The sequence below is a fragment of the Gallinula chloropus genome (genome assembly GCF_964237585.1).
Source record: "Gallinula chloropus genome assembly, chromosome: 4".
Classification (NCBI taxonomy): domain Eukaryota; kingdom Metazoa; phylum Chordata; class Aves; order Gruiformes; family Rallidae; genus Gallinula; species Gallinula chloropus.
The window spans coordinates 28439038-28463965 of NC_140088.1; the positions used below are offsets into that span (position 1 = coordinate 28439038).

General features: G+C 35.3%; 1 protein-coding gene across 1 annotated transcript in view; it reads right to left on the minus strand.

The window, feature by feature from the left end:
• Positions 1-553: 553 nt before the first annotated feature.
• The window catches only part of IRAG1 (inositol 1,4,5-triphosphate receptor associated 1), a gene marked incomplete at its 3' end in the record, with an annotated part of 39739 nt that continues 15364 nt past the window's right edge, over positions 554-24928 (minus strand). The window contains exons 6-22 of the mRNA XM_084263426.1: positions 24053-24226; positions 23002-23079; positions 22502-22551; positions 22032-22073; positions 20098-20691; positions 17827-17905; positions 14821-14941; positions 12217-12247; positions 11098-11238; positions 8227-8358; positions 7397-7538; positions 6779-6828; positions 5499-5606; positions 4309-4376; positions 3048-3167; positions 2055-2186; positions 554-794 (exon numbers count right to left, since the gene is read on the minus strand). Coding sequence (XP_084119552.1) covers positions 554-794; positions 2055-2186; positions 3048-3167; positions 4309-4376; positions 5499-5606; positions 6779-6828; positions 7397-7538; positions 8227-8358; positions 11098-11238; positions 12217-12247; positions 14821-14941; positions 17827-17905; positions 20098-20691; positions 22032-22073; positions 22502-22551; positions 23002-23079; positions 24053-24226 — 2303 coding nt within the window. The remainder of the gene's footprint in view (positions 795-2054; positions 2187-3047; positions 3168-4308; positions 4377-5498; positions 5607-6778; positions 6829-7396; positions 7539-8226; positions 8359-11097; positions 11239-12216; positions 12248-14820; positions 14942-17826; positions 17906-20097; positions 20692-22031; positions 22074-22501; positions 22552-23001; positions 23080-24052; positions 24227-24928) is intronic.

Sequence of the window (24928 nt, forward strand, 5' to 3'; positions counted from 1 at the left end):
AATTCCTCTTGTGAAATGACTTTATCAGCAAGGCATTTGGTCTGATAATATAATTTTAATCTTTCATAGAAGACCACCTATTTCTACCCAATAATTATGAATAAGGAAATTAATTGGACTGTTAGTACCCAAAGGACTTAAAATCCATTAGTACTTCAACAATCACCAAGAAATTCAGGAAATGCAAAGTAAAGCACTAACTGCAAATGCAGGCTTTATTTTTAGCAAAATCATAGCAAAGATGTCAATGCCCTGGCCAAATCATTCTTTCAAATGTCTTGCTGGTTGCTGATTACTGCCACAACCTTACTGTGATTCAATATTACTTTATTTGTATCAGTCATTTACAATAAGAGGACAGATAGGATTATTAATCAGATTGTCATTTTGGCAAGGTATATTCACAAGGTGTCCCCAGATCTGATGGAGGGCAGTAACTCACTTGTCTAACAGATGACATTTAACAACCAGAAGGATGACTAAGCACTACCTTTAACAGCTGTGTTCTAATATGCATACTTGTTCAGGTATCAAACACATAGTTGTTCCTCCATTATTCAGTGCGTTGCTCCTGTCGAAATCCTGAGTTCCACCAGGAATACTGATGGGCAGCAGAACAGCTGGCCTTCCCTTCAGGTCCCTCTGATTTTTCATCACAGGAGTTGTAGGAATGGTAGATTCCCAACACCACAGCAAAAATTATTATCGCAGCCACTACAAGCCACACGACATTCCAGTGTTTACACAGTTTGGGGTACAGTATATGTAAATAATTAATGATGACTTCAAGTCTGCTGTAAAATTAAAAGAAAACTGTTATATATTAATCATATGCAAATTTATTATCTTAAGCTTTTTAATTTAAGAATTTTTATAGATGTCTGGTACACCATCTTTCCTCCAAATATAAACACCCTGTCTAAGAAGAATCAGGTTAAGTTCTTTTAAGAATAGCTGTACACTCAGATGTGGGTGATATCTGCAAGAAGGCTGAAGTCCATAAACCTGTCTTTCCCATTTGTCAACTGGCAAATTTCAGAGATTCATTCGATGTAAAATTCTACACCCTTTATAGATTGTACAAATAAACTATACATCAGAACATTTGTAAACATTTCTTCTTAAGAGTTTCATGACTACTGAGGTGCCTGCCCTACAGAATATGGGTGAAATCTCAAGTTATAGCCATAATAGTTATTGAATGGAAATGAATACTTCTGGAGCAGGTAAGGATCCCTAATTTTTTAGGACTGGACACATAATTTGCTTTGGCCAGCATTCAATTCCTCTCTAATGCAAAAGTCTCTGCTTTTAAAATGCAGGAAATTGCAGGTATATTGAAATGGGTCATACAACCACCAAGGAAATTCAATAGTAAAGTCTAAAAGTTGAAAATTTCAGATTTCTTCTTCCACTTAGGCATCAAATATTTCAGGCAAGACAATAAGCAGAGGATTCAAAAATCCCCAGTAGAGATGAAGAGCATTGTGTACACATGAATGCAATCAACATATCATTATGGTGAAAAGCAGGAACTCCAGGAGAGGGCTGTTCTGCTGCATCTACACAGCTTCCAGAGGGAGCAGGCACCTGTCTAAGTCATACACAGCTGAGCAGCTTGCTTTAATCTGCATTCACTTTGTAGATGTACTGAAGACAGCTCACCTGTGAAGACCCTTTGGGAATGAAATATGGCACAAATACAGAGCTCAGATTCCTGAAGTACAACTTTCATGAGGCAATGCACGCCTATCAAGAGACATATTCTGGCATCTAAGGAACTTCTCTGGAATTTTTTTTACCTCAAATCAAAGTCAAACCCTGTCAAGATGAAGCATCTTGATGGCAACAAACAATTTCAGTTGAAATATCAAGATAGAAAGTTTTGCATTATCTGGGAATACACCTTTCTATGAAAATACTGTTGTTTGAAATATGCTTCCCTAGACTGGAAAAAAAACCACGTCAAACTAACAGTATGTAACACTTTGTTGGGTACCACAAAGAGAAAAAAGTGGCTTCACTTGTATAGACATACTACACCACTGTCTCACCTGCTTTTCAGGTTTTTTATGTCATCTTCATTTTCACTTTCTTCATGTTCATCATGACTTTCTTTTGGCACTTCTTCATCTTCTTCCTTCAACTGCTGAAGTTCTTTGGTTTTCTTCAAGCCTTCCTGATAACTTTAACACACAAACCATTTTCCTTAGTCTAGCACACTGTGTAAGCCTGTTCTTTTAACATGAAAAATTAGCCTTATGGTTTGTTACACACAATAAAACACAAGTAGCAGTGTTGCAGAACTTGAAAAAGAGTAAAAACTAGCTAAAGTCAGGGAGTACAGCACACAGACAACCTCCCTTCTTTAAGAGAGGTATTAGATTAGCTCTGTTACCAAAATTATCATCTTGAAAGAGCACAACTTTTGTCTATTGTAACTGAGTTAGTAAGTATTCCTCTATTATTTTTCAATAGTTTTGAACGCCATCTTGGTATTTTTTCCATGGAGAATAAGTGCAAATCAATGCTAGAGAGAAAGGCTTGTTAGATTCTGCAGGAGAGCATAAAAAGTTTTTGTCTCATTCTTCACATAGTACAGAGTTCTTAGCTTGACATACACAAACATATCCTAAAACTGTTAGCTACCCCAAAAATGTGTTCTGTAAAGCACTTTGTGACACAAACAAGTTTACTACAAAAGTTGATACCTACCATTTACTCATTTCAGAATAAACTTTTTAGAAAGTTGTTTTGAATTATCCTATCATGAAGCTGAATACTGTTGACATGAAAACACCCACCCAACTCAGAATCTCTGATATCACTGCTCTCTGACAGATTAGCTAACATTAATAAAGGAAAAGCGAACAGCTATGATGCACACACTATGAGAATTGTTTCCTATGTTGTTTAAATTATGACCATCTTGTAGGAGTTCATATTGACTATGTCACTCATTTTACATTTAAAATTACAGCATAAAAACATTTGTCCTCATCTGGTAGCACACACTGACAGATTTAGTTCACATGAAATATTCCCACCCTTTGTTATATGCTTCCTCTTCTATCTTGGCTTTAGTTTCAGGATTGATTTCTTCCATTGCACTCTGTGTCAGCACAGAAGTAGAGGTTTCACAGTCAGGCTCTCCATTGGTCTTACCACTGCCAAGCCAAAGAGAAAAATAACATAATGCATCCTGATTTTTCTTCTTTAATGTATATTGGAGAAATGTCTTTAAAAAAACAAACACTAAGCAAAATTTTAGTTTTAAATTTAAAATGTAATTTGAGAACATTAATGAATACGTTTCTAAGGTATTGAAATTTTGCATTTTGTTTCCTCTTCAAAAAGTAGTTTCCTGGCTTACCCAGAGAATTTAATTAATATTCTTTAAAATATTTACTTCAACTTTCTAAAAGTAATTTTTGAAATTGTAGCCTCCTATGTCAGAGGAAAATAATAGAACTAATACCAAATATTAATTTAACAAAGTATTTTTCTTATTTGCCTTTTAGGCACTCCTCTCTGCTGACTTAATACACTGAACTGATGTAGAGTTTAAAATAAATGCAAACACATACATTTAATTGCCATTAAACTTTTCTTAAGTAAAAGCTTTGAGCACTTAGCTCAAAGATAAACCATTATATATTGCTGTCTTTCTGCTGCACTTACCTGTCCCTGTTTAAGTCTGGGACAAAGAGTTTAAATGACTGAGACATGATTTAGCAAATCGAGAGAAGTCAAGGCTTAGTAAGCTTAACAGTGGATCTCATTTTAAGTTCCAGAATCTAACCCTTTTTGTAGGCCTTATTTTTCAAGCACTGTAATAAATGGCAGAATAATTCATCCTGACTGACACCATCTGTGGGCAATGGATTTACTCCCAAGAAGCCATTTTAACAGTGGAGGTTATTTTCACTTGGACTTTAAACATAGAATGAATATACGCTTGAAGTACTTCAATGCACAAAACTATTGAACTAACTTCTATTACTGGGTACTCAAATATTTAAACATGTAGTCTGTTCCATTGTTTACTTCATGAGTTCTAATGATCATAGCAGGCTCAATTTAGTTCTGAGGTACTGCATGCAAACTCTTTTAACATCAAAGGAACAATGGGGTGGTGATGTAGTAAAATAGAGTTATCTGATCGTGAATCTACCTAAGCCAATATTGCGAGACTGATTTGAGTACCTTATGTCTTGGTACAACTTCTATTAGAGAAGATAAAAATTAGGTCATTTTTATTTCATATTAGGACTTAATAGGTAATGAGACAACCTAGAGAAAACTCACTTTTCTAAAAGTGCTGGCAGAACAGGAGTAGGCGTTACATTGCTCTTTCCATTACTAGGTGATTCAGACTGTAAGTGAAAAACAGCAATAAATGTTAAATCCACAATTTAATTTCAAATGAGTCTTCAGAAAAAAGGACAGTGTCAATATGCTGCTTAGGTTTTCTCCCTACACCCATGAGCAAGGTAATTTTTATTATGGAGCTTCCAAATTATTCCTACTAACCACCATAAACAAGGGACCTGCATACTAAGAAGAATTTTTTGTGACATCCCCTTCTATCTTATTTTTTTCCAAGCAAAGTCTTTTTTCTTCATATATTGATCACTGAAAAGTAAAATTACTGCTTCTCTCCACATTATCATAGGCACATCAATTTAAAAGCTAAATTTTCAACTGAAAATTTTAAATTAAAACAAAAATCACTATAAACAAACATACTTGGTTCTTGAAACAGTTTGAGTACATAATATCTATATTGTACAAACTGTTTTCTTAAACCTAAAATGGATTTGGATGCTCAACACCACCACTTGCTTTACATAGCCCTACATTTTTAATGGAAAAGTGCATAATTTTCAGGTTATGTGCCATCGTAGCTCACCTCTGAACAGTTGGTATGCCTTGAGTTTTTCTCCAAAGCATTTATTCATTAGGTTCAGATTAGATTCTAATTTAATCTATTAAAATTTTATAAATGAAAAGTCAAGGCCAAGGATGATAGCTCCACTAAAGCCAGATCACAGAACTTCTAAATTGTACCACATACATTCCTGTAAATTAAATACATGTTTTTCTGTTTAGAGGACTTCATGACAGTGTAGAGAAGCAGTCCAGACATCTTCCATGGGTTCTAGTTAAAACGCATGTCTTACAGTAGACAAGTATTATTACTGCTTCTTTATAGTATGCTACTAAAGATTAAAAGGCAAATTGCATCACCTAATGTCTAATGACTCTGAATCACCATCTAGCCTTGTCAGCTCTGTGTCCAAAGTGATCATTTATGGAGGTAGATCCTGAAGGCTTATGTCCCTTACACAAAATTACCTTTGTCCATCCTCTTCACTAGGATGGAGCCAAATCACATTAAACTGATGAAAGGGTTTACATTTTTTATTAACTATGGCTTGGCCACATGCAAAAGTGTTTTAGACAAGTAGTAATTTTAAACCGTGTGTTTTACTTACCAGTGATGGCATTGAAGGAATAGGTGAAGCTGTTGGTGACTGACCAGGAATGTTTAAGGAGTTAAACTTAGGAACAACAGCAACACTGACTCTCCTCCGAGGCATATTCTGTGACAAACATCATACAAGAAGATAGGCTGAGGCACAATTCTACAGATTAATAGGTGTGCAAAGATGTAGGTTAACGTCCCTTTGGGGAAAGGAGAGATAGGAGCATGGCTGTTAGGGTTGAGGTTTTCCCCAAATCTTCCACTACTATTGTCTGGTATGGCAAACGCTGAATGTGAAAAGAGGTTTTGTACAGGGAGGCCACTCTTCTCTCCACACTGAAAGCCCAATAGTGTGAGTCACGCAACAGATGTGTTCTGAGCTGTTATTGTCAGTTCTTACTAGAGGCTATTATCTTTGCTTAAACCAGATGTATAATGACAACAGGAAAAGTGCCAGTGTCACAATGACCAGAAAATAATGAAGCTAACCATGACATCCTTCTTTTGCTATATATCCATTATGATATACTGCACCCACTATAATGTATTAATTATTTCTAAACCTACAAATTATAACTTACAGAAACAGTAACATCCACTCCCTCTGCCCCACTTCTAAGCTGTTAGATATCTATCTAGCATCATGAAACACAGCTTACGTTTCCCAAAGACCACAGCAAGTCTTCACATGATAAATACACACAGATAGATGATATTCTATCTCAAGTATAGATCATATTTCTCCCATTAGGTAAGCAGACAAATACTTCATCCTATGATACACACTTAGTAAAATCTACACTTTCCATGGAGTAAAAAAAATCCAAGCATATAAAGCATCTGGCAGCATAACCAAATACTTCTAAGTACATATAAAGTACTCTGAGCATGATATAACTCTTAAGATAATGAAAATGGTATGATCATGAACCCCCTGATCACATACTAACTTTTGGTCCCATGTTCAACTTGTGCAATGAAGAACTAGAAAAGAGTACTGGACTTAAGCCATTCTCTGGAACACAGGTATGCCACCTGGAATACAATTATTCTTAAACACATAGATCCCTTTATTATTTATAGCTTCACAGCCAGTACTATCATTATTGCACAGAATTATTCTTAATCATGTTTCCAAAATTACAAAGCATTTGCACTAAATTACATGAACAATACTGAGAATTTACCAGCATTATGTTTTGATCACAGACTATAAAACTAAATGTATGCAGACAAGGACATTTCTCTACATAAAATGCTCATTAAATTTTCTTTATATTGTAGAAATACCTTTCCAACTGTAAGAGACATGGATCTAGATGAACGTGGTACTCCATCTTCTGCATAAAAACAGTAGATAAAGAAAAGTCTTAGACTATATAAGTATCTATAAATAATATTAATAGATGTCTTGCTGGTATTTCAAACTCAGATATAGCATATCTATAGTGACTGCATATCTATCTGTCATACAATTTTGGTCTCAATTACACCTGCAGAAGAAATTTTAAATAATTGCAAAAAATTGAACCATTACTATGAATATTGCAGTTCCAACAAACTAGGAAAGAAGAGGTTGTAGAAAAGAAAATATATTTTTAAATAATGAAATTTTATCAACGTATGTTATCTAAGAGGTAGTTGCATTAAAGCTGTGCAAGCTACATGTACATACAAGAGATCAATGAAAATGTCATTGGATCTCATCAGAATCTGGTGATAGTGATTTTAAATTACTGTACTATAGCTTTAATCGTGGTTTATATGAAATATTCTAGCTGTTTTATCTATAAATGTTTGAAAACTACCACAGATAAGAACTTCATGAACAGGTTTCATGGTACTTTATGTTTTATCATTTATAGCACCAACATGTCTCTTTATAGAGGATATTTTTATTCTTTTTACCAGATGCACCATAGCTTCTGCTAGAATTCTGATTCGCAAGTTTCTTGAACTCCATTAGTTCAGCATGATCCTTTTCATATGTTCTTTTCAGATTTTCCACATACTGCATCATTACTTCTGTTGCTTTTGACATACGCTTTTCCTAAGGCAGAAAAATCAGGGGAATACTCAAGTAAACTGAGTATCATATAGTCACAGCTCAAACAAATCATTTGCCTCTGTGCTCCCTGTCAGGGCTAAATCTGGAATAGTTGTTCTTAAAGAAATATTGGTACCTCCATGACTGAAAATTCCTAAGCTAATATATTTATACAGTCTGCCTGTGTGCCTATGTTATTAGTTCTGCAGTATAGACACATCTGTTTTCAAATCCTTTTTTAGGCACTGGCATCAGTCTAGTTTCTTTAGTGGGCAGGCACCACAGTTTTGAACACGGGACGGGATTGCTGTGTACTCATTTATACTCGCTTTGTTCTTATGCTCTTCACAGTTGTCTGACTAAGCTATTGCCAAAGATGAGCTTTTTGGCCCAGAAAAGCGTTCATATTCATACTGCACTGATTTTAAATAAGTTTCTGTGATACAGCTATAGTTCTGAATAATATATTATACTCCTATTGTACAGATGTTGAATAGCTTCATAGGTATCTTCTGTTTGAAGTCTATTTCCAGACTGAATTGATGTCTTATCTGACACTACAATAAACAACTTTAATCTGTCAAAATGGCAAATAAAATTGAAAGGGCTAATATAACCTCCAGCTATAACTGAAAAAGAGAGACTGAACATGTGCAGCCAGGATGTGTGTCAGACACCAGGATGTTCTTACCTGGCGAACAGCTCCAACCATCTCAGCCCGACTAGATAGTCTAGCAGCTAAACGTCGCAGAACAGCAATATCCTCCAATAACTTCTGGTAAGCTTCTCTGTGTTCATAGTGATGCCACAAGTGAGCTGAAGACTGAAGTGAAAATACATAAACTTTATTGTCATGCCTTGTCACTTCTAATTCACATGAAGTAGCCAGAGCCACAGAACTGGGGTAGATGTATCTAGGCATAACTATACATGGACAAATTAGCCCTAGAGGGGTGCCATCACTACCATCAGAGAGAACCTGGAGAGTGCTGCTTCTCTGTTTCAGAATAGAGCTTCACTGCGTACTGTAGGTACATCTTTTGAGGAGTTAAAAATGGCTAATAAGCATACTTCCAATACTTCCAATACTTTTCCTTTTGAAAGTAATAATGAATCATGACTACATACCTATGAACTTTACAAATGCCAAGTTTATTTGAACTAGTACTTACAAATGATTGCCAGAACACAAAGAACATTTTAACTTACTGAGCACAAGGTGTTAAGAAGGCCACTTACGTTCTTTCAGTTCCACAACTCTTCAGTTATTTGGAAAGTAAGACATAGTGTCAAATTTAAAATGTAAAGGAGTGATCAAAACCAATATGGACTGTAAATCAAACAGCAATTGCAATTTTGTGGCCATTTTCTGTCAATCCATGCATACATTTATGCATTAGATTAACATCATCACTTTGATAGCTCATATTAATACTGAAAAGCACCAAACCACACAATTTCCTTGGTATTAGTTACCAAAAGCATGAGTGAAACTAGATGTCTTATTAGCCAAAGCCTTAGTGAACACCTCTTTACTAAATGAGTTTTCTGCTCACAGAAAAGTTTTGTATGAGAAAGCCCAATACAATTTAGCTCAGCCATACAGGCAGACTTTGTGATGCTGGATGATTCCTATATTCTTAAAGTGCATTTTCAGGGTGCAACAGTTTTGGTATTGAGGTGTTTTAATTAATCACTGTTACTGTGCATGCAATTCTCCCTCTGACCAGTTGCTTATGCCCTAGTTCTCTGCAACCCCAAACTTGTATTACTGAAAGCAATGCATTGAAATGATCTGTGAAAAGAATAACCTCTCCTCCTCTAGCTCTTCTTTTCACCCTCCTTCAAAATGAGAAAGTGATGTGTATTAACATTTTGGGTAGAGTAACTTGAAAAATTGCATTTGTACTGCAACCTTTTGGTGTGGAAACACAACCAAGATACTGATGAATTTGGCGCAGTAACAATTGCAACAAGAAAAAAATCTTATTTATCACAGAAGCAAGCGTGGTAACAAATTGCAGCTGAAGTTTGACTGCAAGAAGGCACAAGGACATCCATTTCAGAAAAAGATGCACACAATTTCAGATTTTCAAGCCTTCTTGGCAACTGTAACTGGCTTCTTTTCTTGAAGAAATCTGAAGCTCATGTAAATCATGTTTTATTCAAAAACCTAGCTTCAGGAGAAAAATGAATTATCACAATAATGATTAAAAAAATCACAAGGATTAGTATAATTTCATTGAGCCATATAACATGTGCCTGTCCTACAGAAATGAAGATTACCTCTGAGACTGCAACAAGTCTAAGTTTAATGGGATACAGATTATGTGGTAGCCATCACTTTATTTAATTGCTTGTTAGTTTATTCCATTGTATAAAACAAAAGCTTTCATAAGAAAATGGCAGTTCCCATGTTGCTATAAATAATGTAACATAGCTTGGAAACTGCACAAAGGATGAAAACACTAACCATATAAGTCCCATGCTGGCAACATCGTCCTTGGTACCAAATTAGGGATTCTTAACAGAAATGTGTCCGATCTAGCAGACTAATTGTTTGCAGTTTTAAATAAATTATTATAATAAAAATATTTAATAGGTGGGTTTTTTTTCTTGGTCTTTAAACAGAGAACAGAGGGAAGAACAGCAAAACATTCAAATCCCTTTTTTTCTCCCATGAACAATGAATCTGGAACTGGAGATTTTAAATTCCAGATAAAAAGATGTAAATATTGCAAACTTTTAAAAAGCATATCCTTTCTTGCCTGATGATGACCTTGATCAAGTAAATGGGTGGATTATATGTTCTCATATTTCTCAAAACTATGCAGCTCATTCTTATAACATGCGAGTTGCATCTATGGGTATTTCATTTAGCAGCATGATATCTAGGCATCCCTTCCTTTTTTGCACAAAAATGTGTGTAGCACATAAGACAAGAAATATTCTTGTGATTTCAGTTTAAAAAAATACAGACAAGAAAGACTGAAAACTATTGCCCATAAAATAATATTAGGGACAACTGGAATGTAAACGTATTCAAGCCCATAACCTGATCTTGGGATCGCATGCATTCCTTAAGCAATTCTCATTTTTTCCTTTCCTATATTGCCTTCTGTTAATTGCAATTAAGAGGTCTTTCAAGTCACAGATCTGGGAACTGAGATAATTTCAGTATCTCACCTAATTGGACATCTCAAATTTACTGCTAAATAAATTCTTACCAAGGAGAGCATGGATTAGTGCTCAAAATTCAGTTCTGAAGGCTCTTAGCTCTTAGGCTTATCCTAAGAATTGAGTAGAAAAGTAATAGTATTTGGTCCTCAAGTAGGGCAACATCCTCTATGCATTTCCAGCAATGGTGGACCACTCTGGCAAAAAATCCTCTCTCATGTAGGGTGGTAGGCAGCTTACGCTAAGGAGCTTGTGCAGCAGAAAATGAAGTTTTGGGACTGAACTTAAAATAGGTATAAGCAAGTAGAGTCACATGGTATTTCAAATGTGTGTACACTTTCACATACAGCAGAGTTCTGAAAAAGAATTACTGTAGTTTTCTTACCGTAATAGCTGCTTTAAAGTTTTCCAGTTCCTTCTCAGCATTCTCTTCTGTAAGATTTCTCTCTCTCTCTGCTTGGTTAATTCTAGATTCTAAGGTATAACTATCATTTCTAAAGGCCAAGGAAAGTTGTACAAATACATTCTGTTTGGGTGAAAAGAACCAACATTTTGAAGCGTCACAGTAATGTAATTTCCAGTAACAACATATGAATCTGGTATGTTTAACAAACTTTGATGCTTAAATAAATGTTGAAATGCAAAATTGAAAATAATTTTTACATTAGATTAAAAAAAAAAAAATCACTTCTCTCTGCTTCCTCTAAAATATGAATGTGTTGCTGCTTATTTTCCTGCATGTTTTTCTGGAAGATCACTAGAGCAGAGACACATTACAGGAAGTAGCCTACCAGAAGTATCAGAATCACAATGGATCTGTTCGCTAGCTGGACTTCCTCCAAGGGTCCCCAGGGAGTTTAAACAGAGGAAGTCCAGGGATGAGCTCACCATTAGCATTGTTTCACCTAAGGGATAAACACCTATCACTGAAGCCAGCAAAAGATTAAGTGCTAACATTTTTATTCTCTTGCACCCTGCTTTTAAACATTCCTTCTTTCTTTCTTTCTTTCTTTCCAGGATGCATTATTTCTTAGGATTAATATTTTGCAAAGCACATGGCACCAACAGTTCCATTAGAATGGAGCAATGTAAACAAAATCTTTTTCTTTACTAGTATGTGAAAAACAGAGAAGAAACAAAGCCAAAAAGCTAAAGAGTGACCTAAGAAAAATATAAAAACATAGTGGCAATTTAACCCAGTTAATCTCCATTGATTTACTAGTTTAAGTACATTACAGAAATTTCCAAAATGAATGTGTATGTTATTATGAAGAATGGACAATGTCTTGGTTATTCCTACTCCAAGTCTTTTTACAGTTTATGTTGCATGTGACAACTGCCCATATTTCATGAAATTGTTGTTATGATTGTGCTCAAAATGCTTTTTTTTTTCCTGAAAAACATTTCTTTGGGGGAAACTGAGTTTTAATAATCACCCTTAGACTTGCACTATCCATAAAAATAAGGGCATATGTCTAAACAATAAGCTTAAGTACATCCTTACCTCAACTTCTTTTTCAGTAAGTGGAGGGGAGCTAGAAATAAATGCAGAAAATTCACATTTTCATTAGTTTTTTTTCTAAAAACAAAGTTATTGTAGCATTTAATCAAAAAGAACAACACGACATCCTCCCCTTAAATATTTTATGTTTTCTTTTGGTGAAACCAGTATTTAGGTATAATTAATGCAACTGTACTTGTTATGGTTAAACACCATGTTGTTGGGTTGGTTTTTTTTAAAGCAACAGCACAGTATCACCTGCTTATTGGCAAAAACATACCAAAGTTTCTGGCAACTGCAAATGCTGCTTTCTGCACTACATTGTGTTAAAGTGTGAGCACAAGAGCAAGACAGAAGTTACCCTATACCTCAGATTATTATCTTTACCCTTTTCCTTCTGTTAACAATTGAAACTTCAGAATTGTGATCACAGATAATCACAGATGAGCAGAATCCAAAACCCAGCTCACTGAATACTGAATTACCCTGTCTTTGCTGCTAAATTAGTTAGTTAACAATGATTTTGACCATGATTTTGGCACTGACAAAAAAAAAAATGTTGAGTTTTATGAGTTTTCCACCAAAAGAATGACTACTGACTATACAAAACCTAGAAAATGTTACCAAAATGTAGTTTCATAGAATATTATGGAAGAAATGAGATAGATACACAACATTATATTGCAAGATCTCACTTACAGGCAATCATTCCCTATGTTTGAATTTACAGGTTCTTATTCCCCATAATTGTTCCAAAACATCAGAGAGCTAGTCAGTTTTATGGAAGTGAATACAGACGAAAAACATCTGAAAGAAATGACAGCAGCTCTGTACACCAATCCTGGTGGATGCCAGTAATAGGAGTTGTGGTTGACATATCTATCATGTGCTGTGCAGACATGATACTTTCAGAAAAAATAAAATATTATTGCAATATTAATTGCACCATTAATAATAAGATATAAAAAATAATGCATCTGGCATCAGTGAGCAGCAGATTTTTCTTGTTGGGTAGAATAATATTGAAGAAGGGAGGGCAGGATGCTCCGTGTTGGAGAAGTATTAGTAGTCATATTACTTATTCTAGGAGGATGCCTATTAAAAGGAAATTCAAGCATCCATATGTGTATAAAACACAGCAGAGTGATAAAATGTGCATCTTTCCTTTGGCTAGGAACATTCTTAGAATTTTATTGCAAGAATGAAAAGTATTTATTCAATAGATTAAGCGAACTGAATAAAGCATATTACCTGAAAAACAGTAGATCTGTATACTATTTTATCCTCAAAGCCAGCATTTGCCTACTTTGTACTTAGCCATGTGATTACTTTCACAATCAAGAAATGGTGTCTTAGATCTTTATCTTATGCATTTATATAGAATGTTGTATGTAACAGTTCCTTCACAATAAATTTTAAATATATATTTTATTTGCACAGAAAACACTTACTGCCTGCTTCAAATGATTGAAGGTTTCTAGTATTTGCAGTATAAAAACACATGGATGAATCTTGGAGTAGTTTTGGCCAAATATGTTTGGAATTATTTTAATGTCTAATAAGGATTTTTTTGTAAAATGTTTTTATTTTTCTCAAGGGAAAGGCTTATGCAGAAATATCGAAGAAGCTTAGCTTTAATCTAATGCAATACAAAATAAAATATGCTCAGTTACTAGTGGTGCAAGGTATGCAAGGTGTTAAATGCTTCACTTGAGCTTTCCCCTCTGTATTTCTTGGTCCAGAGTGAAATGTATTCTGAAATTATGGACTTTTCTGTCATTTTAAACATAAACTTGTCCCCCAAAAGGAAAATCTCACTTTGATTCTGTCAAGAAAATGTTAAGTTTAGATAGCAGTAAACTTAAATCAGAATGAAAATCGCTGTTTCTACAGGTCTGGACAAACACCTGGCAGGTACAGTCTATTATGACTCAACCTCAGGAGAGTACTCAGAAGAGAATGGAGGACCCTTGCTATAGTTGCATTGCATTATGCACCAGTAGCTCTCCCGTATGGTGTTACCCTACAAATTATCTCTTGTATGTTACTACCCTACACATCTAAAATGTGTGGACATAGTTTCAGATTGCATAAGCAATCTGTTGATAAGAACCTACTTACACAGCCCAAAATCAGGGAATTCATAGGCAAATCCCTTAAGTAAGTTTGCAAGATAAACTGTTTCCCTGAAAGATTGTCACCTGCAGAAAATCTGTAGAAATCTTACTCGCACAAATTTCCCACTGGAAAGCGTTATCTGACCTGATTATTTTGCAGGAGGAAAGAAATAAATTCATGTTGACGAGATTAGTATATCTGCAGCAGCAATGCTACAAACTAGGAAAGGGCAGACTGGTGAGAAGATCTGTGCTTGTAGCATGCAAGTTAGGTTTCAGACCTTTTATGCAGAACTTACAACCTAATTTTAACAGTTGGCCAGTTACTGAAAGTTGCTGCACTCCCCAACATTTTTCAGAAAATCATTGTTGCACATTTTAAGATGCAGCAATTTTTCTAATTATATGCATCCCCATAATGGGAGTTCACAGGAAAACAGTAGCATGCCTTCCTCTGAATTATGTCTTTCTACTTCTAATGAGGTTTTACCTTCCCGGAAGCGATTTGTGCACTCGCAGTTTTCGAAGCAATACATCAGGAATGCTGGGCATGACATCAGAGTTGTTCTTTGTCTCTTCCTCTTCAATGGGGGAGGGGAGAGGTGAAGGGCCTAAAGACATTTTCAGATAAAAATATTTTTATGTTATTTGAGAAATCATGCGTTAACTATTAGTAGTCAGCATCTCAAAGCCAGATAGGGACATTTAGCCTGCGTCCTTTTTAAACCCAAGGAGATTTTCAGCCCAACTCCACTTGGAGCAAAAATGAACAAGAAAAGGTCCATCCCTTCGCACACAATGTGACTTCCTTTATTGCATATGGTGATACATCACTCATGTCTCCTAAAGAGAGTAAAGATTGCCTGTCTTCCTTCAGAGCAGTGGCAACAAAAGTAATCAGAACAACTGTCATGCTTCATGTAGAAAGACTAGAGAAATTTGTACTCTAACTCAAATGCGGCAAAAAATAATTACTATACTAGGATTTTTCCTAGAATTTAAACTAAATCCTAATTAATTAGTGGAACATCAAACCAAACATTTTCAATTTGTGTTTTACCAGTGCAGTAACATATTTCTGGAATATTTTAGCTTTGGCTTTGTAATAGGCTACAGTAATTTTCTAAGGCTTTAAATGCCACCTACCTATATGAAGTCTGGTATAATGTGCTATACTACAGATTTTGTGAACCATTTATGGTGATGAATCCATGTACTTGCTTGCACAGTATGTTCGTTGAAACAGGACATAAAAGTTATAATTGCATTCTCTACTTCTAGCACTTTCATAAGAACCAAGATATGGCTCAAAAAAAAATCATGTTACTTACCTTTTTTGTTTTCATTTTATTTAATTTCATGTATAACAACTTTCTTATCTCTTTCTATCTGGCCAGAATTTAATGAAGGCCTCTCCTATAGGATCGTTGGGTCCTCCAGTCTGAATCTCAGACTGGGGAAGGTATCTTTGTACAACTCCTCTGTTCATTTGACGTAACAGAGAGATTTTTTTGACTTGCAAAACAAATAGCATGAAAGTTCAAATTCTGTAAATGTGGAGAGCATTAATATGAAAGGCGGAAAAGAATGGGAGATTCTTTCTAGGCATATGTTAGTTCTGTGCATTTCCTTCATATTTAAAAATCCCAATATTGACGTAAGAGTCATGTGTGTTCCCATAAAAAGCCAGCTTGACACCACAATGTCTCCATATCCCACTTATCTAAATGTCTGTAGATGCAAAGCTGTGTTTACTAAGATCATCATAACAACTTGGCATTGCAAGCAAAACATGATGGAGCCAGTATATTTGATGCACTGCAGTAACAATGAAGTTGCTGGCCATTTCCCATTGTTTAAGCAAAACTACTACTCCAGTTAAAAAGCACACGGTGGCTTTTATGACAATGTCAGGAAGTAAGTCTCGCTAACAAATCGTCTAAGGATTTGACCTCTTGCTTCTTTCCCCTACTGAGGACAAGGAATTGACCCTTAGTGTTCCCAGTGTCCTTTGGATAAGTTAGTAGACTTAAAAAAGCTTGTGATGCTCATGAGACCTTGGTTGGAATGCTGGATAAAATGATGCTTAGTTTTTCATAATGTTTTCCTCAAAAGCTTCAAATCTGCCAAAATTATGTAAAAGGCTGGTAAAACAGCCATTATTTTACACTTTCAAACAGAACCTGCTAAATAATTTCTGGGAAATTATATATTAGCAGAGTCACAAGAAAATTAACATATTACCATATCTAAGAATCTAAAGATATAATCACTAAATACAGAAAGAGGACAAGTTCTCTTTTAATCTTGTTTCATTCAGACTGAAGATGAGTCTGCTCTCATAGATAACATGAAATGTAGTATCTCAGCCATCTCCCTGGGTAACAGGAACTTGAAGGCCTTAAGAAATAGTCCCAAAGCAAATCTATGAATTAGCAACATGAACAGTTTTAGGAAAAAAGGAAATTGTCTTTCGATCAAATCTTGGACAGTTTCAGCTCATTTCATATTAACCATCTCCATTTCAGTTAATGTGGCCTGAAAAGCACTCTGAACAAGTTCCGACTTAACTACTTCTAAACAAAAATAGTTTTGGTTTAAATATTTTAAATTGTTTTCTCTGGAATACTGTTCTTCAATTATTGAATTGTCCTCAGGATTATATTTTGGCTCTTTATTTCTATTTTGAACCTTTTCACCTGCAGCCTGCTGGCAACAAATTGGAAAAAAAAAATTGGTGCCAGATTTCTGTTTCCTCGTTACCTCATTTATGAAGAGTGTTAAGCCCTTTCCTTACTAAAACTCAGAAAAGTAGTGCTAGAATCTCCCCACCCATTGTGAGACATATTTCTATATTTTTCCCATCCTTCAATCATATTTATGTGTCTTTTCTGGCCTATCCACGTTGATATAGAGCTGTGGACCAGAACCAAACATGCCATTCCAGTATGTGCCACACACACACACAAAAAAAAGCAGGAATAAAGCATTCCATCTCTTACTTATATTTTCAAGGATGAAATTCCCTCTCATGGCCACATTATGCTGCAGAGGTTATAACAGTTCAGGCCATCACTGTTTAAACTTTTTTCTTTCTGAAAGTCACTGAAAGTCAAGAAGGTCCTCTATTTCTTAAGTACAAGCTAGACTCTGTTCACAGTATGCAACTTTTCATTTGGTTGCAGTAATTTTCTTGGTTCAGATCATCAAGAAATTCAGGGACTTCCATTATCAGCCTCTTATTATTTACTACCCTCCCCTGTGATTGCCTCATTACATCTATTACTGTTATTTCCCTCCTTATTAGTCAATCTCCATCTCTGGAGATATTCAAGACACGTCCGGATGCCTATCTGTGAGCTAGGGAGCTGCTTGGGTAGGGGGGTTGGACCAGAAGATCTCTCGAGGTCCCTTCCAACCCCTATGATTCTATGATTCTATGATTATAAAACTCAGTTTACAATAAACATTCCTTGCAGCTTTTATGATACTGCACCTTTTTCTTGTTCAGCTGCTTCACTAAGTTCAGGAAGTTTAAGTCCGACTAAATTTTGATTTCTCATCAAAATATGCTCCTGTTAAAAAAAAAAACACAAAAGAGTAACATTTCTAAGTAACTTAACTAGAATCTTCAATTTAAATAACCCTGCCATACGAACACTAAATATAACATTCAATTAGTTAATGAATATAGTGGAGATATTTATATTAAGTTATAGTCAGATGCTACATTCTATGGATACATGTACATCCTCACATACACACACTCTTAAATATTAGATATTTCAAATTTCATACATACATCATTTAGAAAAATTCCTGGCCAGGCAGGCAGAGATTTGTAACATGTTCCTTACTCAAGTAGAATTGAGTTTTGCTAAATCAGAATTTTAGTCCCAGAAAGAGCAAATTCAGAAAATCAGATACATGACACCTTACCAGTTTGACTTAATCAGTAGTTTTTATTCACACCAAAGCTTGGTATGCTACAGCTGCAAGTCAATACTTCACTGATACTCTGCCCTTACTGCCGCTCTCCTTACAGGTAGGGAAGAATGTACTCTCAATAATTCAACCTTGCTATGTTATTTCTCCTTCTATCATCTCCTCATTTTCTATTTTCATATTCTGAAATATGTTTAAAATTCATAAACATCTGCTGTTGTTTATAAGTAGACAACTCCAACTGCAGAGAGAGTTCAAATCTTACCTAACTGGAATCATGTTTCATGCTGTATTAATTTTCTGGTTCTAACTACTCTTTGCATTTACCAGCTTCTAGGACTTTCAAGATTATATGGCTGAAGTGTCTCTACATATTTCTTATATGTGTATTATATAAACAGGAAAAGATTAATAACTAAGCTGCCATTTCCAAGCAATACAATGCGAATGAAATAATCAACATGCAGAATTTGAGTTCCTCACCTATAAGCCCTAAGTTAATCTTAAAATATTGACTAGAGGTCAAAGTAAATGCTCTTAGTCTTTTTTTTCCTCCTTTCAAAGTTATTTTTGCTATAACTCACATACAGCTACTTTATGACGGTGGTTTACCATTTCATGATATTTCTACTTTTTTTCAATACACTGGTTAATTCTTAGGGCTTGATTCTTATTTTTTACCAATGGTTTAGAAATTTATTTAGCAACGGATTGGTTTATAAACTTTGTAGTCCAAGTTTATCCTCCAAGAAGCTCTTACATTTGCAACATGCTAGAATTAGGAATAGTAATTTTGGGTATCCCCTACCTGCCCCTACTCCCAGGACCACCCAGTTTTAAAACTTTGGACACTTTGATACATTTCCTGAGAAAGTCCAATAAGCAAAAAACATAGTAAAACAATTTCCTGTCCCCTGAGATCTTGTAAATCTTACTGCAAAGGCTAGCATTCTTGAGCAACAGGACTAATGTCCTTAGAAGGGAGAATACCAACAAATACAGAACTCAAAACCACTGAGCTGCAGAAAGTATGTGACTTAAAGACAACAAAAGATCACAGATAGTACATATTATGAAGAAGCTTGTAAGCCTTTAAACAAGAGTATAGCAGCTGTCTCCAAACTTCAGTTAGTTTTTTGTTTATATGTGGGTCTCAGCCCACTCACACAGAAATGAGTCAATCAATATACTGTGAGAGCTTGTGGATCAGAGGACAATTCTGAAGGAGCAGAAAAAGCATAGCACAGGAAAGCAAAGGAAGTAAAAGAGCATAAGCAACCCTTTCAAAGAGAAAGTTCTAACATCCTGAGGAAGGAAAGATTCTTCAGATCTAAAATTCTCTTTAGAAATTAAAACAGAGCATTTTACTCCTAACTATGTTTTACAAATAACATGACTGTTAATCAACTGCTTCTTTTCTATAGGTCATGTAAATGATGCAAAAAATGAGATATATTGTGTTTTACACTCACCTGTCACAATGAAAGCAATTAGTACTTCCTTGACACTAATATTAAATTTTTTTTTCTGTGGGCCAAACCCTGCCTGCACGAGAGTATACACACACGTGTATGTGCATATTGAAGAGACTACAGTGCCATTGATACAGAATTGAGGAAAAGTAAGAAAAATTTCATGGGATTTCATTACAGCATGCATTTTCCTAAAGTTGCAAAGGAAAAACTACTATACTGTATTGATTTTGCTGGAACTCTTTCCCATCATATTACTGTATGTTTTTAGCACTTTTCAAGCAAGTTGAAAGTTCAGTAAGAAACAAAAATAACTTTAAATCAGGATACAACTAACAAGTAGGACTCACCTCTCTGAGCTTTGTCAATTTCTGCATTCGAACTGGTTGAACTTGGATTTGAAGATCTTTGAATGCTTTTAATTGATTGCTGGATTTATTACCAGCAGCAAAGCTTTTATCTTCCTCAGATGGTAATTTTAAAGGTGTTTTATCTTTCTGACCAGGCTCCAAGCTATCCCATGATACAGCCCGTAGTAGAGGAGGACGCAGTCCACATAGTTTAAATTCTGGTTTACATGAAACTTTATGGTCCCTCATTTCTGGAACAGGAATTTTTAGCTTTGAGTCTATATTTCCTATTCCAGGACCTGGTAGATGGGTTCTTAAAGGAACATCATTTTCTTTTCCTTTCTTGAGGAATGACTTTCCAAGTTCATTTTCACAAACATTCACTGAAGTGTTAAGAGACATTCTGCCACCATCACCACCTGAAGGGGAGCATTTAGGTAAAGTATCCATATGTTTACGTGGATCAAAGTTTTCTTTTTGTTCTGAGAGCTTCTCTTTGGAGTTTTCAAATCCAGCAGAACGAGGAACCAACCTTCCCTGAGAAATTTTTCTTTGATCATTCTGCCTTCGATCAATCAATCCTTTTGCAGCATTCTAAAAGTAGAGGGACACATATAAAGCAGAGAACTAAGTGCAGATTTCTATTTTCTCCTACCCAAGGACTGATTTTCACTGTAAAAAGTCATTTCCTTTTCAGTGAAATATGCTTTTAAACATGTGCTGTGGATGAGAGAAATATTTTTTTGAAAGGCACTTGAAAGAACACTGAATTGGGAAATTTTGAGATAACCTTCTCCCATTCCAGGGTCCACTACAGCAATCCTCATATAGCCAAATTTCTCATCATCTTAATGAAAGGTTTGTCTAAATAGTCACAGAATGATAGGGGTTGGAAGGGACCTCTGGAGATCATCTAATCCAACCTCCCTGCCAGAGCAGGATCACCTGTAGCAGGTTGTACAGGACAGCGGCCAGGCAGGTTTTGAATGTCTCCAGAGATGGAGACTCCACAAGGTCCCTGGGCAGCCTGTTCCAGTGCTCTGTCGCCCTCACAGTAAAGAAGATCCTCCCTTTAACCCTGTATCATATAGCACTGTTACTTTTCTCTGACTGTTTTTTCCCTTAGTCCCTAACCTACCCAGGGAAAAAAAAAACATGGACTTGTGCACAAAGTTAAAGCACATATTGTAATTCTTTTTTTCTTGCTTTGTGGGCAGTATGATAGATTATAATTTCTCCACAATCTCTTCAGGAGAACTGGCAAAAGAATGTGTCCTTGTACCTTGGCCACCTTTGTGCAGAATCTGTTTTTTGTCTAAGGGCACCTGTATCAGCACTTTAAGGCAACCTACATACAATCTTAACTGTGGGCTCTGCCTTAGGTATGTTGCTACTTGTCTCCTTTATAGTTACTGCTCCAAAATTCCAATGCCATACTGGTTTCTGTAAGCATTGCCTAATCCACTCATAGCAAAATCTCTTGAAAGGACCATCTGATATTATCTAAACAAATTAGGAAGCATTCCTATAAACCGTTTCATACAATAGGTGTGTGGAGCAGCAACACCCCATCAGTAGTGTGGAACACAATGTATAGTAACCTCTTCTACTGAACCAAAGGTGCCTGAAAGAAGATGTCAGTATAGAACACCAGAATACACCAAACTGACTCTAGTAGCTACATTTACTTCACTTATAAAGCTATTTAACACATTTTGTTGAATTGAGCTAGAGCAGGGTGCATGATAGGATGTAAAGGCTACCTGTCATAAAATTGTGCTCCACTACATTTGTAGGTGCTTCACAATTTCTTAGAGAAGTATTGTTTTCCTTTTCACCCAGCAAACAGAGTCCTACCTTTTTTAGTCACACAAATAGAAGATATGCAGTAAGAAAACAGTCAGATTTTGTTCAACATAAGGTGAAAAACTTACCTCTGCAGTTTGCCTGTCATCCTCATTCACAGTTCTGTTATTCTAGCAAAAAAAAAAAAAAAAAAGTTGCCTTACAAAGTTATCTTTCAGATGTATGCTGCAAATGTTAGATATTAATGGATGAACTATGAATCTCTTAATTTTTACACTGCTTGTCACACCTTTTATGATGTGATTTTAAGTATCAATTTATTCCATATATTAGGATTACATTGGATCTTCTTCCATTTTCTACGCTTAACAGATCTCTCTGATCTGTTAGCACCCACACCCTTGTGGATTTTTTTCCCTTCAGATTTAACAATTGTTAGTCCCTCACTCTGCAGCAAAAAACATACCAATGATACAATTTTGGTATACAAAATGGTATTTAAACCATCCTATTTTCCTCATGGATTAATGGCACAGCATAATATAATAAAGCACTGCAATAACAAGGTTACTGTACAGACTATTCAGCTCTTTCCTACCTGTCCTGGAGATACTGACTCAACACTAGCGGTTGTGCATACATCAGACCCTAAACAGACACAGACATAATTAGGACATATCCTCAAATGCTCAAAATTTTTTCTATTACATTAGCAAACATATACATGCACAGTTCCATGTAATATATTTAATATATTTAATATGTAATATTAACATGTAATATATTTAATATTTAAATGTGGTAAATACTGTTTAAAGGGGAAAAAAAATCTAAAATATAATAGGTGGAAGATCATTAAAGCTTCTCAAAACTCCACTACTGAAAAGAATAAAGAAATAGAACATATAACAGGAATAAAAATATAACATAGAAAATAATCATGTAAAAATACAAACTGTGGGCATTCATCAGCTTTATCACATTCAGGAGGGGATGCTTGAGTCTACAGATGTCGATTTGTCCTCAAGAGATACTAATCACATATATTTTTGGTTAGCATTTTTAAGTTAAAGCTTGAGCCTGCGTAGATCATTTTACCTGATGGAAGTGGAAGAGTGAGAGAGTTGCTCCGAGACGCTACTGGTGAAACTTTAGGACTAAGTGTAGGGGAAACTGCTTCATTAAAACAAAGACAAAACCAAAAAAGATAATTTTATTTTCTAGGCTTGTAGCATCTATATTTTAAAAATTCAGATAAAATTAAAAGATGAATCTCATAGCCTTCAGTCATGTGTTTATCCAGAACCTGAAAAGTAATTGTAACTGCCAAATTGTATTTGACAATTAGAAAATTAGAACTGGTTTTCTCTCTTATAACTGCCATGAACTAATACAATTCTATTGATATGCAGAATCTTTAGTCTCAGTTTTCTGATAAAGAAAACATGTCAGACAAGTAGACACAACAGAAGAATTCACAAGGAATTTGGGGGGGGAATGTAGGAATTTAGTTGTAATAAATATAGTTTTATTATTTTTCTCTAAAAAGTGTTAAGCCAATTTTAAGATAGAATTTTGATTTTAATTGGTATTTCGAAGCTAAACGAAAGTCCTACTTTATCGTAAAATGGCATTTTGCCCTAGTTTTCAAATACTTCATATGAAGGGAAAAGAATATTTAATTGACACTAGAAAAAATGCACTTAATTCTGCTCTTTTTAACGGAGGATCTGTTCCATGCAGGTTAGTTTATGACTACCTTCAGAATAAAAGTCTGTGTAGCCATATCTGGGGCATGGTATTTTCAGCAGTATGAATCTTACCATGAAAATCATTTTAATATACAATAGGAACTTTAGGAAAGATACCTTCACAAACAGAAATCTGTGATAATTTTTTAATTACAGTGTTTGCAGTGTGCTATTCAGGCACTTAAAAAGTTTACAGCACCTTCCACTTACATCTGAATATACCGAATGGTCATTTCTGTTTATATGGTATTGTTATGACAAGCAGAGATACTCTGACCTTCAAATAAACAATGTGTATGTATACAGCAGCAATGTATACATTACAGTAGATGCTTGTATGTGTCTCTAGAGATCTTTGAAGTAGAATATAAAAACTTGTTTTCAGAATCTCGACCTACCTGTTGGTGACTCTGGAAGGCTGCTTCTTGACTTTCTGCCCCTCCGTGTTAGAAACCGCTCACTTACTTTCTTTGCTTCTTCTAGTAATTCAAGGTTCTTCTTTTTGTCTTCTTCTGATATTTTGACATCTGGTAGCTGATCATTTACCAGATCAATCACATGACCACTGTTGTCTGGGTAGAAAGCATCAGAATTAGAGCTGTACCTTGTATTTCCTGACAGGTTGTGGTATTTCAGAGTAACAAGTACAAAACATATCTATAAATTTAGCTTTGAGATTGCATTTAACAAACATTCATATCTGTTAATTTCTAATGTTGTTATATTCTTAAATTTATAGCAAGTCCTCAAAAACACAGATAACCCACTAAGATTAAGTCAGTATGATCAAAGATGATCTGATATGTGAAACTGGCTTTTCCGTCTGTGTCCACAACATTGTTTTTCTCACTTATCAGTAAAAGTGGCAGTAGACCCATTTCAACTAGCAGTCACGGCATTTTTATTGTAGACTTAGTTTTTCCATGGATTTTGTATGTCCAGTTGTTCAAGGCTAAGGTCCCACAAACTTACCTGGCAAAGATTTATGCATGCTAGCTTTAACAGACAAGTGATTCCACCAAATAATCTATAGAACAACGTGCAGAGTTTAGAAGTATAAAGATTTTATTCTACGCAGATAGAAGAGCTTTCCCCACAAATGCAGAAGCAACAGTAAAACTGCATCTGGAAAAGCTGTAGACAGAAGCTAAATAGCTAAAGACTGAGAATTATCATGCTATTTCAAAAAGCAAATAAATCTCTGCCATAAGGTGAACCCACAAGAAGTTTTCAAAGGCACTGCAAATCCCATTAGAATATCCAATGGTTGAGTA